At 43.0% G+C, this 17,393-nt stretch overlaps 1 protein-coding gene across 2 annotated transcripts; it reads left to right on the top strand.

Moving 5' to 3' along the window:
* The first annotated feature begins 2,601 nt into the window (after nt 1-2,601).
* LOC123144510 (apoptosis inhibitor 5-like protein API5) lies at nt 2,602-16,943 on the top strand. Of its 2 annotated transcripts, XM_044563693.1 has the most exons (16): nt 2,602-2,834; nt 2,915-3,079; nt 4,067-4,163; nt 4,242-4,307; nt 6,152-6,231; nt 6,302-6,376; nt 6,460-6,609; nt 8,417-8,482; nt 8,574-8,639; nt 12,626-12,736; nt 12,882-12,968; nt 13,047-13,153; nt 14,541-14,655; nt 14,879-14,944; nt 16,231-16,325; nt 16,411-16,943. In XM_044563693.1, exons 1-16 carry the CDS (start codon nt 2,748-2,750, stop codon nt 16,592-16,594), a joined length of 1,617 nt encoding a protein of 538 aa, XP_044419628.1. In that variant the 5' UTR covers nt 2,602-2,747; the 3' UTR covers nt 16,595-16,943. The 2 variants fall into 2 exon arrangements, with proteins under 2 accessions (XP_044419628.1, XP_044419629.1); XM_044563694.1 differs by lacking the exon at nt 16,231-16,325.
* Nucleotides 16,944-17,393: the final 450 nt, after the last annotated feature.

The following is a 17,393-nucleotide window of genomic DNA, read 5'->3' on the forward strand; positions in this document are numbered from 1 at the left end:
CCTCGAGGAGAGGTCTCGCAAGGCACTGCGGTCGCTCTACGAGAAGGGCTTGGAGGAGCCGCTGGCTACCGACGACGAGGGCCCCACCCAACTGCTCCCTTATCTGGTCGCAGCGCTTGAGGAAGTCGTGAGCGGCATCGGCCCCTTGGCAGAGGAAGAAGCCCACGTTCTTTCCTCAGCCGCGTTGACGCGCGTCTTCAACCATCTCCATCTTCGCGATCCCACCGCCCACCTTGACGAGCTGTTGGAGCCTGTGGACGCCGAGCACTGCGCAGCTGCTGCCGAGGCCGTGAAGGGTCAGGTGGAGGCCCTGCTGAAGAGGTTCCGTGCCTTCGATCCCGCGCCCTCAGCTGGTGCTGCTGCTGATCCTGCAACTCCGGCGGGCGGTGTAGGTGAGGGCAACGCCGTTGTGGAAGAAGCATCCCTTGTGGGTGACGGCAGCGTCCGGGGATGACGAGATGACTTGCTGGGGGGCCCCTTTCCTGTTTAGCTTCTGCAATATGCACCATGCCTCGTGGAGGCGTTTAAACTTGCATTTGGTATTGGGAGAACAATATGTCTTGTAATATTTGTTTGAGATTTTGCGATTTCCTTCCCATTTGCTTTACGTTCTACGTCGGTAGGGCCCGATCCCGCGCATACCTCAGCCGCCGTTGGGTCGACCGGATCACCAGGACGAGACCAAGGAGTGAGGGGCTACGTGGCCAGTTAGGTTCCTGAGTCGCTATGCTCAGGAGTCCCCCTGACGCTCAAACAACTTACGGAAAGGAGATGCAGGAATAGGTCTAGTGTTCTACGTCGGCAGGGCCCGACCCCGTGCATGCCTCAGCCGCCGTTGGGTCGTCCGGATCACCAGGACGAGACCAAGGAGTGAGGGGCTACGTGGCCAGTTAGGCTCCTGAGTCGCGATGCTCAGGAGTCCGCCTTGACGCTCAAACGACCTTCATACCTTTTCCCTCGCCGAGGAGCCCGAGAGAGAGAAGAGAGGCATACCCGGGTGGTGAAGGAGTAGTCGCCGGAGGAGGAACCGCTGGAGATGTCTTTGAAGAAGACCATGGCGCCCCCGGCGGTAGGATGGGAGACGGCGAGAGCGAGGAAGCGGCTATAGCTTAGCAAGCAAGGAAGGAAGGTGGAAAGTCGGGGAGAAAAGGGGGTGGGGAAGGGGGAAGGGGGCGGGGGTAGATATTTTGGCGGTAGGCCAAAATTTTGGTAATGTGGAGGAAAACTTTGCGCGCGGTGCCACCGAACCATTCACTTTGAACGATTGTGTGCATCACAAATTATTCTTCTGCTTTACACGCATGGGATGAGTTTGATAATTCAAATTTTGGTCTCATGGGCACATTCACTTTGAATGCGCGCGGTGCCGCCGGACCATTCACTTTGAACAATTGTGTGCATCGCAAACGATTCTTGTGCTTTACGCGCATGGGATGAGTTTGATAATTTAAATTTTGGTGGAAATTTCCCCGGGTACGTCATTGCATAATTTAACATCGCTTGCTAATTTGGGCACACAAAAGAGCGTACAGCAGACAGACCACACTTACTGAATCGAGCAATTTTAGTAATTACACAGAGCCAGTTTGTAACACCCACGATGCGGCTATATCTCCCACGTGTCGAGGCACGACTTAGAGGCATAACCTCCATCGGAGCTCATGTACGCTCCTTCATAAGAGGAACTATCACCAGATCCATCTGAGCTGCTGTCCGAGTTTTCGTGAGAGCCACTGTCCGCGCTTCCATCAGAACTGATATCCACATGGTCAGTTCAAGATCCCCTCATGCTCAACCGTCGCACTGACCTACGACACCATCGATTCTCAATCAAAACAATGTCAGCTTATAAATAACCATTGGAATAACTGCAGAAATTTACTTCCATATGAGTGGATCCCTAAATAGAAAGGATCGCAGCACAGGATCTATAATGCCTAGAAAACGAGACAAAAGGGGTGGGAATCGCCACAAAAAAGAAGGGAGGTGCAAGATCGAGATAAATGGAAAGTAAATCCATGCATGCAGCCAAATCCGAAATCAAAAGAGGCAAGAAATCCCACCGGTCGGCGGCTGAGGAAACGCCTCTGTCACGCAGTTGGGGAACCGAGAAAGAAAGGAAAGGGATAGACAGTCTCCGCTGGATCCGCCCCCTGCCGCTTCATATTCTGCTCCCCACGGGCATCGCTCTACATGGGCTGGGCTAAATAACATATGTGCTATCCTAATACCTCCTAATGCCTATATCTCCGTCTATGCACAGGAAAAAAGATGTTTTTTTCTTAGGTTTCTTATCTTTTTTCCTTTTTTTGCATGAAAAAGATGCACACCCAGGTTTCTCAGCATAATAACCATGTTTTCAAACTAAACCTATTCATATCACACAAATATTTTCTTTTTTCCAAACCCATTGCAAAAAAAAATACAACCATGCCAACTTTACTCTCTCATCATAGTGACCATATTTTCAAACTGAACATATTCATATTATGCAATTTCCCTTTTTCCTGGCTATTATTTCAAAAGAATAGCATGATTTAACAGAAGGTCCTTGCAGTATGAAACTATTTATCAATAGTATGTTTTCAGCGGGTCTCTGCGCCAGTGACACAAAGGCTCACCGGGGCTGCGAGCCCGTCTTTTATCCCCTTCGCTACCGCCAGACCATCTCTTTTCTCTTCCTCTAACCCCTTCGTAACCGGAACCCTAACACCCAAATCCACCACTCCCCGCCTCCGCCCCCTCCCATGGCAACCGCCAACGCCGACGCTGCCGAGGTCGAGCGGCTCTACGAGCTCGGCGACCGACTTTCCTCAGCCAAGGACAAGTCCCAGGTGTGCTTCTCTCCTGTGCAACCGATCCATTCCCCAGGGCTCCTTCGGTCTAGGGTTCTGACGGGTTTTTGGTCTTGCAGCACGCGGCGGACTATGAGGCGATCATAGCGTCGGTGAAGGGGCAAAACGTTAAAGCGAAGCAGCTGGCGGCGCAGCTCATCCCCCGTTACTTCCGGAGTTTCCCAGCCCTCGGTACCTTCGCCATGGAAGCAATGTTCGACCTCGTTGAGATGGAAGAGCTCGCGGTTTGTGTTCTCTCTGTCACTCTCTTCGTAGTTGATGTTAATAAGTAGCTCGGCATTGGTGGACGCATAGGTTGAAGGACGATGAACACTAGCATTTCCTTTTTGCGTTAAATTGGTCTAGGATTCAGATTGGACTCGCTGGAAACTAGAAATTTATGTTGGAAGCTTGTCTGTGGCTTAACTTGGTTTGTGACCGGTATTGGTTCCTATAAAATTTCCCTCCCCTTCTGCTTGCTCCATGCTTTTCTATTGCTGATATTCCTAGCTCTGCTCCGAGGAGACATGTACCGAGAGTGCCATTTGAAAGTCACTTCTTTGTGTCAAAGACAATCACCCGTTGAGAAATCTAGAATAGTTACGCATTCAGGCATTTTTTTAGAACCTTACGCCCCCCCTCCCCCTAGCCTTGCATTGATCCTTAACCAGCAGAGCTGATCTGTTAATGCTTTATTAAGCAAAAGGCTCAGTGTTATCAAACATTGCTTCGATTCTCGTCTTGCTAATAGCTACAATGGGATCAAATCATCAAAACAATACCTGCACCTTAAAAAAAGTCTGTAGCTGCGGAAATGTGAGTGAGCATTAGATGTACATCGTCACATGGCACAGTGAATATTTTCTACCAATGCTGATGTCTAATTATTTTTCAGTGAAGTGATCGTACAAGAACTATTTTCATTATAAATGTGGGTATACAATGTCAGTGGGGTCTGTGATGTCTCTGTTCGCCCTATACCAGTTATTTGTTGATGGTTGCACCTTATTAACATCAGGCTGTTTCCAAGATTATAATAGTTTTTGGATAGCTACGGTTTCAAAATTTTCTGATAAATGTGTGAAAGATACAAAATGCTTTATCTGTTTACCTCTGAATGGTTTTCATTTGTCAAAAGGCTGCTGTTATTATGTTCACTTTAGAACAACATGTTCATCATAAGGTTGTATGTTATCCACATGAATAACTCTCATCATTAAATGTACTTACAGATCAGAATACAAGCTATTCGTGGGTTTCCGCTTCTTGGCAAAGATGCAGAGTTCATCTCAAAAATTGCAGATATTCTTGGTCAGCTCCTTACAAGTGGTACAGCTTTTCTCCTATCTTTTCTCAGCTCGAATGTCAAATGTGGCTATGCTTCTCAAGTTCTTTCTTGCATTTCAGAGGAAAATGTGGAGCGTGATGCTGTTCATAAAGCACTCATGTCCCTTATACGACAAGATGTTAAAAGTAAGATTCCTATCCTCATCTGTTGCTTGCTTACAGCTTTTGGAGTACTTTGATATGCATCCTGTTGTTTGATTACCGGGCATGTGCTGAAAATTTCTGCCATCATTTTCTTTGGGGATGTGGACTTTCAGAGTAGAAAATTGATTTTTATCATTGTCCTAATCCTAAAACTAAAAGAAATTGTGTAAATTGATGCCAAGCCTTGAGATAACAACCTTATATGACGAATTTCTTGCTTTTCAACTATTGATGATGTTTATTTTACCAGATTAACCCAATTGGCAATTTACTGGACCTTCACACAAACTCTAGAAACCTAGAAAAATGGACCCTGTAGTATTATGTTTATTGAGTGGTGCTCTACTGCTCTATTTATTGATGTGCATATGAACTTCTGCACTTTCTTGACCTTTTCTTATATATCGCAAGAGATATGGGTAGGACGCTGGGCAGAATCCACTTTCATCACTTCAAGGTGTTCTAGATTAAGGGGTTTAAATTCAAGGCAGGTCCATATGCATAAGGATTATTGGTGGGCCCACCATTTCCTATGCTGCTCGGTCACTTCTATTCTTCTGTTGTTAAATGTATATGGCATAATCACTGGAGTGATACTCAATACTATTTTTCTGTTGTTAAATGTGTATAATATTTCCTATGCTATATTTTGCGCAATACTCAATAAATGGCATAATCATGGGAGTGATTTTAATCTTTGCTCTCCTGTTAGTTTATCATATATGGCACACCATCTAACTCTATAAGTTAGCCGCATATGCATTTTGACACATCAGGTTGTCCAATGGCCATTGGAATTTTATCTATCCTTCTATTTTTCAAGATAATTCAGATTTGTTGGCGAAAAAGCGAAGAAATAGGTTCGTCATTCCATTACAATATCATCAAGAACAAGAGAAAGAACTAATATCCTGTTTTGGGATTTCGATTGAAATCCCCCTTATGGGTGTTTTACGTAGAAATACTATTTTTGCTTATTTTGACGATCCCCGATACAGAAAAGATAAAAAGGGTTCAGGAAGTGTTCTTTATGTATTAGAAAACTCTGAGTGGCGCAGTTGACATATTATCTGAATAGCACTTGATATGTAGTTTCCTGTTAGAAATACTTTTAGCCACAGTATATCGCACATCCTTTTTGATTCTTACTAAAATTGTCAGTTCTGTTCAGCAAATGTTGAACTTTTAATAGCGTGCTGTGCTGATGTTTTGTCTTAATTCAACCTGTGAGTTCTATTATATTGATGATGAGTAACACCAACTTGTAATTTCTTTGTTATAGAAGCTTGTAATATCTTTTTTGCTGGTAGTGTTCACTTTGATGGGCTGCAAATGTCCTTTTTGTATTACTCGTTACACCATTTACCTCTTCTGTTTCTTCACCTTCATTTTTATTGACTTGTTGCTAGTCAGGATTCTGCTTAGCATCTATTTGGAAAAGCATGAAGCTAGTAAACACTCAACTATTCCACATTTCCCATATATACATAAAATAACAAGAAGACACAGGTTCATCTTTTCTTCGGTGAAACCAGCCACAGCCCACATGTTCCTATCATTAATTCTGTTAAGAGTAATCAGGATTTTTTTGACTTAACCTTTGGATGATCGTTGAACTAGCGTCTGAGTTTTTTTTGCCATCATCTCTTTGGACTGTAGTTAGTAACAAGGTTGCCCTGGTCTACTATGAGGGCTACTATTGTCTTTTGATCACATTTTTTTGTTCATTGTGCAAAGAGTATATTGTCATGTAAACTGGATGTAGAAACATATATGCTTTTAACTTCATGAAGATCTTATAGTTGCTTTTACCGTCTTTGGTGTAGATTCGTTGCAGCCTTTATTTAAGCACGTGGAGTCAGGATCAGAGATCCGTGAAAAGATTATTTGTTTCCTCCGAGACAAGGTACATAGATTGCAGATGCTCTAGGCTATCAACCTTATTTTCTGAGTATTGATAGAGTTAAAATTTTCAGGTTTTTCCTGTCAAAGCAGAGCTACTAAAGCCTCAAGCAGAAATGGAAAGATATATAACTGATTTGATAAAGAAAGTATGTACTAGAGCTACCATTTTTTTGTTTATTTAATTCCCGTATTTTTCTGACACACTTTTAACAAAAAATGTATGATTTAGAGTGTACAAGATGTTACTGGGCTGGAATTTAAATTATTCATGGATTTCCTGCGGAGTTTGAGCATATTTGGGGATACTGCTCCTCGAGAATCCTTTCAAGAATTAATTGAAATCATTCAAGCACAAGCTGATCTTGATGCGCAGTTTGATGTAAGTATGCTATTTCAACATTCTAGGAATAAAATTTATATGTGTGCATATTAAAATACCAGAAAATTCGGGTGCAGTCATTGACAAAAGGAGATTTTGGGAGTTGGCTTGGCTTGGACCCAGCCTTATTTAATGCCGTATTTTGTGTTGTCTGTCAAACTTCTTGTAATTTGATCATGTGAACCTTAGAGCTAGTCTAGATAAAGAATTAAAAGCACAATTGCTCTGGGTTAGTCAGCAGCCTACACAAATAATTGGTATCACTAATTGAAGTTAGCGAGCATCATTATACCTCGGTGCCAGAAGGTGGTATTTTTCGGTAATCATGGAGTAAAGTTGTGTTCCGCGTACATTCATAAAAAAAGGTATAACATGCATGCCAAATTTATCCATTTAGCGGACCATCTGTAGCATCGGCTGGTCACCGTTGGTAGACGTTATGATAGTTATAAGACTCTTTGCTTTAGGGCAGTGGATGAGGGGATGAAAGGGCACAAAAGGGAGGTATTTGAACATGGCCATTCGGGTGAATATAGTAATGGTGTCGTATCGGTTGGTAAAATAGCCCGACTTCTAGACTTTACTGGTAATGCAAGCCTCCTAAAAATGTGTTTACTAAAAATAAGCTGGCAAAGACTTGTGGGCGTGGCACGTAATTTGTTGGAAGTTGTAAGTGCTAGGTGATTTGTTTTACAATTTTGAGGTGGTACAAAATATCTCTAGACATAATAAATTTGTTGTTTCCTTTGATGCGAGGTGGCTATATTTGAGAACATGAATTAAAACACCACTTTTTTTGCGTGACTTTCTGTATAATGGGACTTACCTCCAAATTGCATAATAGGCCCAAGCTTTGCTAATTTATAGTTCAAGATGAGTGTGGGCCTACTGAATTCCCAAGCCGAGATCACTACTGTCCTGAAGATGAAAACAATTCTATTCCAGACATTTCATTTGGTATCCGTTTGCACATAAATTGATACTAGTAACCGTGCACGTGCAACACACGTGTCAATTCATTCACAAAACCTCATTATGGCCAAAACTGGTAGTTTTTGTAACAAGTTTTGGAAGCCAACATTGCACTAAACTGAAATAATTCAGAAATCTAAGGAATGCAATCCTTCAAATAATAATAGTATCTAAAGACTGTTCTAGTTGCATACAACAGAGTGTATCATTGTTTTGTGTCTTAAATCTAGCAGAGTCAGCCTGCAAATACATCATATCTTAATATCCTTGAGGCTGAGCTCCCAGCATGTGTCATGTGACTCACATTGAGCATGGAACACCTGATGGAGAACCAATTAGGAGAACCAAAAGTCTGAACTGATGAAGAAGGCCGGGCAATCCCCATGTCCTTCAACACCCTCTCTCACGCGCGGCTTGATAAGGCCTAATTATGGACAGAAAGAGGTCACACAATCTTTCCTATTTAATTTGCGAAAGCAGAGACTTGAACCAAGACCTCTTGGCACTGATACCACATTAAGTTTCATACAAGATACATGAACCAAAAGTCTGAACTGATCGAGAAGGTTGGGCAATCCACATATACTTCAACAGAAGTATCCTTGGTGTAGCAATTCTTGCTTTGTGCATCTCATTTTTCTGGGTTAGGGGTGAGTAGCAAAGGTGCCTATTGATGTTGCACAATCATGACCTTTCCATATGTTGCTACTTATTATTATTAGTTTCCTGTTTATCCTTTGTTGTTAGTAGTTGCAAGTTCTTAAGTTTGAAGTTCGTTTCTAAAGTACCTTTGTTTTGAGGTTGTGGATTTTGCTTAGGATTACTTCTCTTTCAGGTTTCTGATATCGATCATATAGAGAGGTGGACCTCATGCATCTATATGGCTCTTCCTATCTTCACGGTATGGCCCATTCAGTTGAACAATAATTAAGTCATTTATGTTATTATTGTTGAGCATTGAATCATATATTGGTGTTCTTTGCTTTCTTCAGAGAGGTGCATCAAGCAGCAAGTTTCTCAACTATTTTGCTAAGCAAATCGTTCCAGTTTTCGATAAGGTAAATTGCTTCATCTTGTACCTTGCATCCTCTGCTTCGTATAGGAAGAAGCAAAAGAACACTTTGTTCTTATTAGGGCAAATTTGTGCTATACTTTTTTGTTGGTATATACTCCCTCCGTTCCTTTATATAAGGTGTATTTGTTTTCTGAGAAGTCAAACGAGTGCAAGTTTGACCTAGTGTTTAGAAAAATATATCAACATTCACAATACGAAATTTATATCATTTGATCCATCATGAAAAGTAGTTTCATTTTTATCTATGAGGTATTGTAGATGTTATTTTATTCTATAATCTTGGTCAAACATTCAAATGGTTGACTTGCACGGAAACCTATACACCTTATATTCTGGAACGGAGGGAGTAGTAAATTAGTGACGACCGAATGCCTCCATGGCTACAGGAACATTTGTGTCTCATTATTAGCGTATCATCTTGATAGTCATGTTTTTTTTATCATTCTGTGACAACATCTTGCAGTATAGTGTACTTTCTGTGCTGATTAAGCTCAACAATTCATGATAATTTTAATTGAGATTGATACTCCCTCTAAAACGTGTCTACATACATCCATATCTAGACTAATCTAAGACAAGCAATATGGATCGGAGGGAGTACCTGTCTTTTGTGACCCTTTGTTTATATTTTTGGTTTTGTTTGGAATATGCATTTCTAGAAAACTGCACGAAATGACCATAGCTTAGTGTAACTAACACCCATCCCCACCAAAGGGTTGTTGATATGGGGCAAGCCGTTTGGTGGCCCGACCTTCACGAACCGGAGGTAGATTTGAGGAAGAACACGAGGAATCACAAGGAAATCAAGGGAAAACACATGGATAACTAGTGATGACAAGGCAACACCCTTTTGTAACCGCAGACCCACACCACACAGTACACGTTGTTTCTTGCAAATCCAAGGGAGAAGCAAGAACAAGATGTGGAGTTCTTTCCCAAGTCCTAAGACAAGGAGGTCTTGAATACCTTGGGAAGAATCTTCCCCTCAAGAGGAGGCCTTGATCTCCACTAGGGAAGTCATCTCCATGTAGGAGAAATCCCACATGGGGAGGTACATGAGCAAAGGCTCTATGACTAGTTGTACTTTGCAAACCCGGTCTAAGCGGGGGAGGGGTATATATAGGTCCACCCACGAAGGGGTAAGTGAGGAAAGAGAAGATACATGGGTTGGTGGTCCCAAAGCTGCGTGCCCTGTATTATCAGGCCTTTCTGGCCGGTATAACCTGTCGTTGGGCAAGGCGCGGGGTCGTCGAGGCAGTCGGTGGCACAGTTGTCAGGAGGCTGGTGTAAGGTTACACCAGTACTTCTTCCTGGGAGGTTCGGGCGCTGGCGGATTACACTAGGACTTGTGCCGGGACTTCTTCCAGGAGCTCTCAGATTTGAACCGGTTATACTTGCTAGGTTGGACCGGTTTTACTGCTGTTCAAGTCTTCCTTCGTCTTGCGCTTCCGTCTCCGCTTCCAGGTGGTGTGGGCGCTCTCTTGTGCATGACCTACTGATGTAGGGTGGAACCCTAATGGCCGATCTTTCACGAAATGGAGGGGATTTCCCGAAGAACACGATGAACACAAGAGAGGAAAATACTCAAATCAACGAGATCCAATCATACATGTGCTAAATCCACATAAGCAAAGGGGAGATACAAGATCCAAAGTCAACAAGGGAGGATACACGGTAGCTAGTTCATCCCAATCCGTGAGGAAAGAGGTCTTGAATCCACTAGGGGATCCTTCCATCAAGAGGGGTCTTGAATCCACTTGGGAGATCTTCTTTAGGAGGTCTCGGTCTCCAAAGGAGTAGGGATAAGTGGATGAGCAAGGCTCAATCTCAACGTTGAGCTATCACAATGCTAACCCTAAAACGTGGGCGGACTTGGAGTATATATAGTCTAGGCGTAGGTGGAGTTACATGGGCTTCGGCCCAAGTCATGCACGCAGGCAAGGTCCGGATGATCCAGGCTTCGGGTGTCCGGATGATCCGGGTGACCGTCCGGATGTGTCGTGGAAGCATTGGCTGGTCCGGTCGTCCGGGTCCTGGTCCGGATGTCCGGCTTTGTCCGGATGATCCGGGAGCTGGTCCGGATGATTCGGCTTCGTCGAGGAGGCTGCTGTAGTCTTGGTGCGCGGTAGCCGGATCGTTCGGGACTTGGTCCGGATCATCCGGGCAGCTCCTGACTTGCTTGTTTTCTTCTCCGTCTTCACGTTCCTCTTCTCCCTTAGCCCGGCCTTACTCCTTAGCTTGTCCATGGCTAGTTTCTTGGTAACTGAGTATGCAAAGTGTCTCTGTTTGAGGTAGTAGCCATGTCTTGTGTGTTTCGAAAGGGAACTGCGAGAGGAGAGATGTTACCTCGGTCTTAAGAGCTCTTGCACGTGCATGTGTCATAGGTCCACTTGGCACTTGGGGAGACGAAGGTGGGTCCACGGGATGACCTTGGGATGCTCCGCATCATCTCCCACCTTGGGAAAGATCCGACCTCGGATCAAAATCCTCATCACCATGGAATGGAGATAGGTCCGTGACGCTGAAGATGTCACTCACACTGTACTTGTCGCGTGAGATGTCGATCTTGGAGGCGTTATGCTAGCACCTTGAAGGGTCCGTCGGCTCGAGGTGTGTTTGGTTGAGCTGTGGATTCTGAAAAGTCTACAATTAGCTGTGAGAAAGCTGCTGTGAGTTGAGAACTGTGGGAAAGCTGAAAGTTTCATTGAAACAGTTGTGAAACTGTAGATTTGGAAGGAGTTGTTTGTAATGCCTGTGAGTCTTGAAAGATTGTTTATATATGCTTTAATAGACCATAAGGCAACAATTTGTACACTGGTTGACACTACAGATGATTTATTTGAACAACTATTTATAATGTTGCAAATTATAAAAAATATAAATAGAGAGCGATACCGTTTATTATTGTAAAAGACATGGAGATATTATGTCGGAATTTTCTCCAACAAATGCATGTCTTAATTTGGGTTTTTTCTTAAGAAATGTATTTCTTTCGAGAAAAAACACATCAAAATATTTTTGCTGGGTCACATTGTTACATTACATCAGCACAACAAGAAATGATCCACTGTGTTAAACTCTTTTGAAACATTACACACATCTGCCAGATGACGAAGTCCATCTTTTGATACACATTTGCTTGGAATTTTATACCAACCCCTTTGTTCAACCAGTAAACAAACACTTCCAAGTTCCAAAATTATAAACATCCACCTAGTTCTTGTTGACTGTAGTTAACTTACACTAAATAGCCATGAATCTGCTATTGTTGGTCAGTAGAATGATCGGGAAACAAAAATTAGAGTGCCCTCAAGGCCACTCTCTCGCTGCCCACCTCCCTGGCATCTGGAACACATAACAGATTGCATGGGAAAAACTAGCAAGCAAACTCCATTCACATGTGATCGTAAACATGCACTCAATGATATATGCTCACAATATCCAATGAACTAGCTGAGGGATGTACTCAATACCAAAAAATGAGGAGAAAAAAGAAGAAGAGGGAGGGGAGCTACCTTGCTGTGGAATGATGCGGCGGCGCAGCTGTGCTCTGGGTGGCGGCGCAGGCCGGACGGAGCCATGGAGGTGCAGCGCGAGGGGAGGCTCATGGTGCAGAGCTAGGGGACGGGAGCAACCCTAATTCAGGACCTCTCGTTTGGAAGGAGACGAATCGCACGCGCGGGGGTGGGGTGGAGTGGGTGTGTGTGATGGAACTGAATTAGGGTTGACATACCGGCGGCAGGTGGGTAAAATTTTCGCCAGTTGATTGGCCTCAGCAGCATTGCTTAGTCTCTTAACAAGGGCCGTGCGTTCACAACAGGCGAATTTTACAATGCTGTTCAAGTTTCTAGTTATGATTTTTTGTCGTTGCTTTGTCAGTATCCTGCATCATCTGGAGTGTTTTTCCTTTTGAAACTATCTCTGCTCTTGCGTGTTTCAGCATCAAGTGTTCGTTTTTACCATTTTTAGATTCCGGAGGAGAAGAAACTGGATTTACTTAAGACAGTTGCTGCTAGCTCGCCATATGCTGTAGCACAAGATTCACGCCAGCTGCTTCCATCCGTTGTTCAATTGCTCAAGGTTTATGCATTTCTTATTTCCGCTAATGTTTCTAAAGCCCAATTTGCAAGGTTTATTTTGTATGCTCAAAGATGTTCATGAGTTTCTCATTTTCAGTGAATACAGGATTAAAATTTCTATGTTGATCTCAATTGTTGTTTTGCAGAAGTATATGCCTGGGAAGAAGGTAGATGATATTAATCACAATTATGTCGAGTGCTTGCTATACACTTTTCACCATTTGGCTCATAAGGTTAGATAAATGAAATGTTTCTACTATGATTCATGTCAGTTTCTTCATGACCTTGTGCTGACCTAATGTGTAATATAGACACCAAACACTACAAACAGTCTCTGTGGTTACAAGATCGTTACTGGACAGCCATCAGATAGACTTGGAGAGGATTTCTCAGAACATTACAAAGATTTTATTGAGAGGTACCTTGCTATATATATGGTACAATAATTAATTGATGTTGATGATTTATTTTATTTGTATTTGCATTCTTTAAAAATCTGTTCTTAAGCAAAGAAGTCTACTAGTAAGTTACCATCATATTCACATGCTTCAATTTCATGTCTCACCATCTCCTCACATGTCATTCTTATATCCTAAACTCAGCTTGATTAAATTGATTGGCTTTGTTTCATTTGCTGTACTGGCCACTTCTTTACTATAAACTGAGTTAAACTCTTAAGAATATGCCCCGAGAGCAATGTTTTTAAGGCGGTAAGGCGAGGCAAAGCGCTGGGGGGGGGGGGGGGGGGCTCACTGCCTAAGCGCTAAGGCATAAGGCAAGGCGACACCTTAGAGAGTTCTAAGAAGTAGAATTGAGCAGAATTTGGTAGGCAACTGCAGGAGAGGTGATGGTTGCTTGCTGCTGCCTGCTGTCCTGGAGAGGAGGAACTGCAGGAGAGGAGGGGGAGGCGGATCTGCTGGAGAGGAGGGGGAGAAGCAGCCGGAGAGGAGGGGGAGAAGTTGCTGGAGAGGAGGGGGAGAAGCTCAGATCCAGCCGCCAGAGATGGGGTTGGGGGAAAACTGAAACTGGTTAGGGCTCTCTCTCCCCCTGCTAGTAACTGTTGGCGCCCAGACTCTGTTTCCCGCCCTTCTCTTCGCGCCCAGAGCTCTGTTTCCCGCCTAAACTCCCTGCCCTGTCTAAGGCGTCTTCATTTGCCTAAGGCGGGAAGAATGGCGCCTAGGCGGGCGCCTTGGACGCCCTATGGACTAAGGTGGACGCCTTAGGCATGCACGTAAGGCAAGGCCGACGCCTTGTAACCTGGGGGCGCCCTGACGCCTTAGGGACGCCTTGAAAACAATGCCCGATAGTAAAAGCCTTCAAGTTGGAAGTTCCATTGTGGTTCTGTTGTAGTCTAATTTAAGCAAGCCCAAATAAAGTCTAGTACATAGAACGCTTTATCTGATTTTGATTCCTTTTAAGAGATGTCCATTATTAAGTACTCCCTCCTTGCCAAATAGTGGATATAAAATTTGGTCAAGTTAAACAAACTTTGATCAAGTTTATAGAATTTTTGTATCAACATTTACAATACCAGATCAATACCATTAGATTCATCATGAAATATATTTTCATATGGTATATATAGAAATATATATTTTCTTTTCGTGCGGATCAGTCACATGATGATGCCCAGATTGCCCATTAAGCTTTTGAGATAGAATCTTTTAGCATAGTAGAACAAATGTTGTGTCAACTTTCATAGTTGGCTTTGTCACCCTGCTTATGTATTGTTATCTTGCACAAATTTGTTCCTCCAGCATGATTTCTGTCATGCTAGCGTGTTTCTGATGGTTACAAATGCACAGGTTAACTGGAACGGAAGACACGGTTCGAGCAGCCTCGAAGAGACTAACCCAGGGAATGGCAGATTTCAACAAGGCAATATCTTCAGCAAAGACAGAAGAAGAGAAAACTAAAATCGTGAGTTTAGATGCTTGGATTTACTAGTTCCATTGGAACGTTCTCTAGTTTGTGCCATGTTATACTACCATTATTACGGCATCATAATATTTATGCAGGAACCTTGTATTGTCATAATCTGCACAATTTGTCCTAAACATTTTTCATGGCACAGATTTATCACATGTGTCGTCTACAGTTCCTGCTAAAGTGCCAATTGATAGTGATGTGATATCTTTTGCAGAAAGCGGATCAGCAAAAATCGACGATGACAATGCGGTCCTATAATAATATATTGGCAATGTCACAGGTAATTTCTTTGTTTCACTTACGAAGACTTCTGCAGGATTGCAAGCTAACATCTATTCTTAGTAACTAGTTCTTCGTTATCTTGCATCACTATCTCTGTTTGCATCGACATGCCATTTGCTGCTGTTTTGTGCACCGGCCTGGCTGACTCATGTCCGCAATAACATCAATTTGCTGCAATCCTGTTTATATTGAGCAAGTTTTTACTCCCTCTGTTGACTTATTAATGTAGTACTAAATGTAACGATGCAAGGCTAAAATCTGAGTGTGTGGATAATAAACAGTACTAAACTAGCCTACAAAAACGTCTTATACTCCCTCCGTTCCGAATTACTTGTCACAGGTATGGATGTATCTAGATGTATTTTAGTTCTAGATACATCCATTTCTGCGATGAGTAATTTGGAACGGAGGGAGTAGTTTGGTACGGAATACATAATTTTGTCTGAAGATTAAAGAAACCATAGCCAAACAACAACAACAACAACAACAAAGCCTTTAGTCTCAAACAAGTTGGGGTAGGCAGAGGTGAAACCCATAAGATCTCGCAACCAACTCAATTGTTCTGGCACATACTCCCTCCGTTCCTAAATATAAGTCTTTTTAGACATTTCAAATGGACTACAACATACGGATGTATGTAGACATATCTTAGAGTATACATTCATTTATTTTGCTCCGTATGTAGTCACTTGTTGAAATCTCTTAAAAGACTTATATTTAGGAATGGAGGGAGTAGATAGCAAGCTTCCATGCACCACTGTCCATGGCTAGTTCTCTGGTGATACTCCAGTTCTCCAGATCCCTCTTTATGGACTCCTCCCATGTCAAGTTTGGTCTATCCAGACCTCTCTTGACATTATCGACATGCTTTAGCCGTTCGCTATGCACTGGCGCTTCTGGGGGCCTCGTTGAATATGCCTGTTAACCAACGACATAATATTTAATATTGTGTTAAAATGCACAAGCATATCTGTATTATTTTTCGAAGCCCCTTAAACATAAAATCCTTTATCCATGCGTCAGAGCCTATATATGCTTAAGATGGCATATTAGCTTATTTGAGTTTCAAAATATAAGCCATGTTGGAATTTCTTGCTTGGCGTTTGAGGTCTAAAAAGCAATTGTACAACTGTAACTAGCTTCTTAAAATTTGCTATGAAGTCAACGAGCATATTGCTCTTGTGTACTGTTGATTCTTTGTCTATGTGCTTCAGAAGAAACTAGTGTAACCTATTATTTGCTCACATCTAAAATTTAAATGAGACGATTTTTTTTTTATTTCAGCCATTGCATGGGAAATCTCCGTTATTCATTGGAGATAAGAAAATTACTCTATCATGGATGGAACAACCAAAGAAACCAGCAGCTTCAACAGCTGGGTTAGATGTCCACTATCAAATGTTGAATTTTATTCAGATTAATTTGCATTTCTTTTTAGTCAATTCTAGTTTGCTGATGTTTCAGAGGGAAGAGGACCCAACCTGCTAGTAATGGGAATGCCCCTTTAAACAAGAAGGGGCGAGGAGATGGAGGAATGCACAATCAGCTTGTGAACAGAGCTTTTGAGGGGTTACCCCGTGGTGGTGGTAGAGGCAGTGGAAGAGGGCGGGGCAGAGGAGGCCGAGGAAGAGGTTGGGGCTACCGCTGAGATCTTTCAGAAATCGACATTCCAAGGGAGAAAGGGATCAGTTTTCTCCCATTCGAGAGTAGTGGCAAGAGTCTGTTTATCTGGGTTAGCTTTTCTGTACCAGCAAGGTGCGTGACTGTCGGGTGCACAAGGGAAGCACAAAAGCTCATACAAAGGATCCTAACCGTCTGCACATGCTAGCTCTCTTGGTTTGCGGATTGTTGTTTGGTGGTCCGAACGGTACATTTTAGTCATAGTATATTTATTCGAGGAATTTATTTTTCAAATCACCCTGCTGATTATAGCTCTCGCATCAGCCGAGCTCAGGGAGCCAAACGCAATTTCCGTCCCAGTAGCCCTCGTCTTTGCATGTGCATGGTCTCCACCAGTTTGATGTTGTGCATTGATGAACTACGTAGTAATTCTGTCGCAGAGCATTTCCTGCAGCAGCAGTATTTTAGGCATATATAAGTTTCCGGAGTAAATTTTATGGCACCAAAGAGTTATTTTTTGGGGAAAAGAATGTTCATATCAACAGTAACCTTAAATAGCCCCCCATCTCAGCAGCTTTTCCTGCAGCAGCCCTATTTGTTCACAATTTGCATACATATCGCAACAAATAACAATCTAAATTCACTGCAAGATAATATACGAGGTGGTACGCGAGAAATCCAGAGGAGTGGACGAGCTCGCATGCTCCTGGAATCGCTGGACGCTCGTTCTCGCCGGGATTGGGTCGTGTCAGGTAGTGTCGGGTGTATATGTCGTGTATTGGGCATTGCAGGTAGGACGGGACACACATGACTAACGGACGGGTGTA

Source organism: Triticum aestivum, chromosome 6D (genome assembly GCF_018294505.1).
Source record: "Triticum aestivum cultivar Chinese Spring chromosome 6D, IWGSC CS RefSeq v2.1, whole genome shotgun sequence".
NCBI classification, from domain to species: domain Eukaryota; kingdom Viridiplantae; phylum Streptophyta; class Magnoliopsida; order Poales; family Poaceae; genus Triticum; species Triticum aestivum.

Excerpts from the sequence above, each read along its gene's own strand:
- LOC123144510 (XM_044563693.1), top strand. The coding sequence starts at position 2,748 with ATGGCAACCGCCAACGCCGACGCTGCCGAGGTCGAGCGGCTCTACGAG. Across the intron at positions 2,835-2,914 it reads CAGCCAAGGACAAGTCCCAG|CACGCGGCGGACTATGAGGC; the intron begins GTGTGCTTCTCT and ends TTGGTCTTGCAG. Across the intron at positions 12,737-12,881 it reads CCGTTGTTCAATTGCTCAAG|AAGTATATGCCTGGGAAGAA; the intron begins GTTTATGCATTT and ends GTTGTTTTGCAG.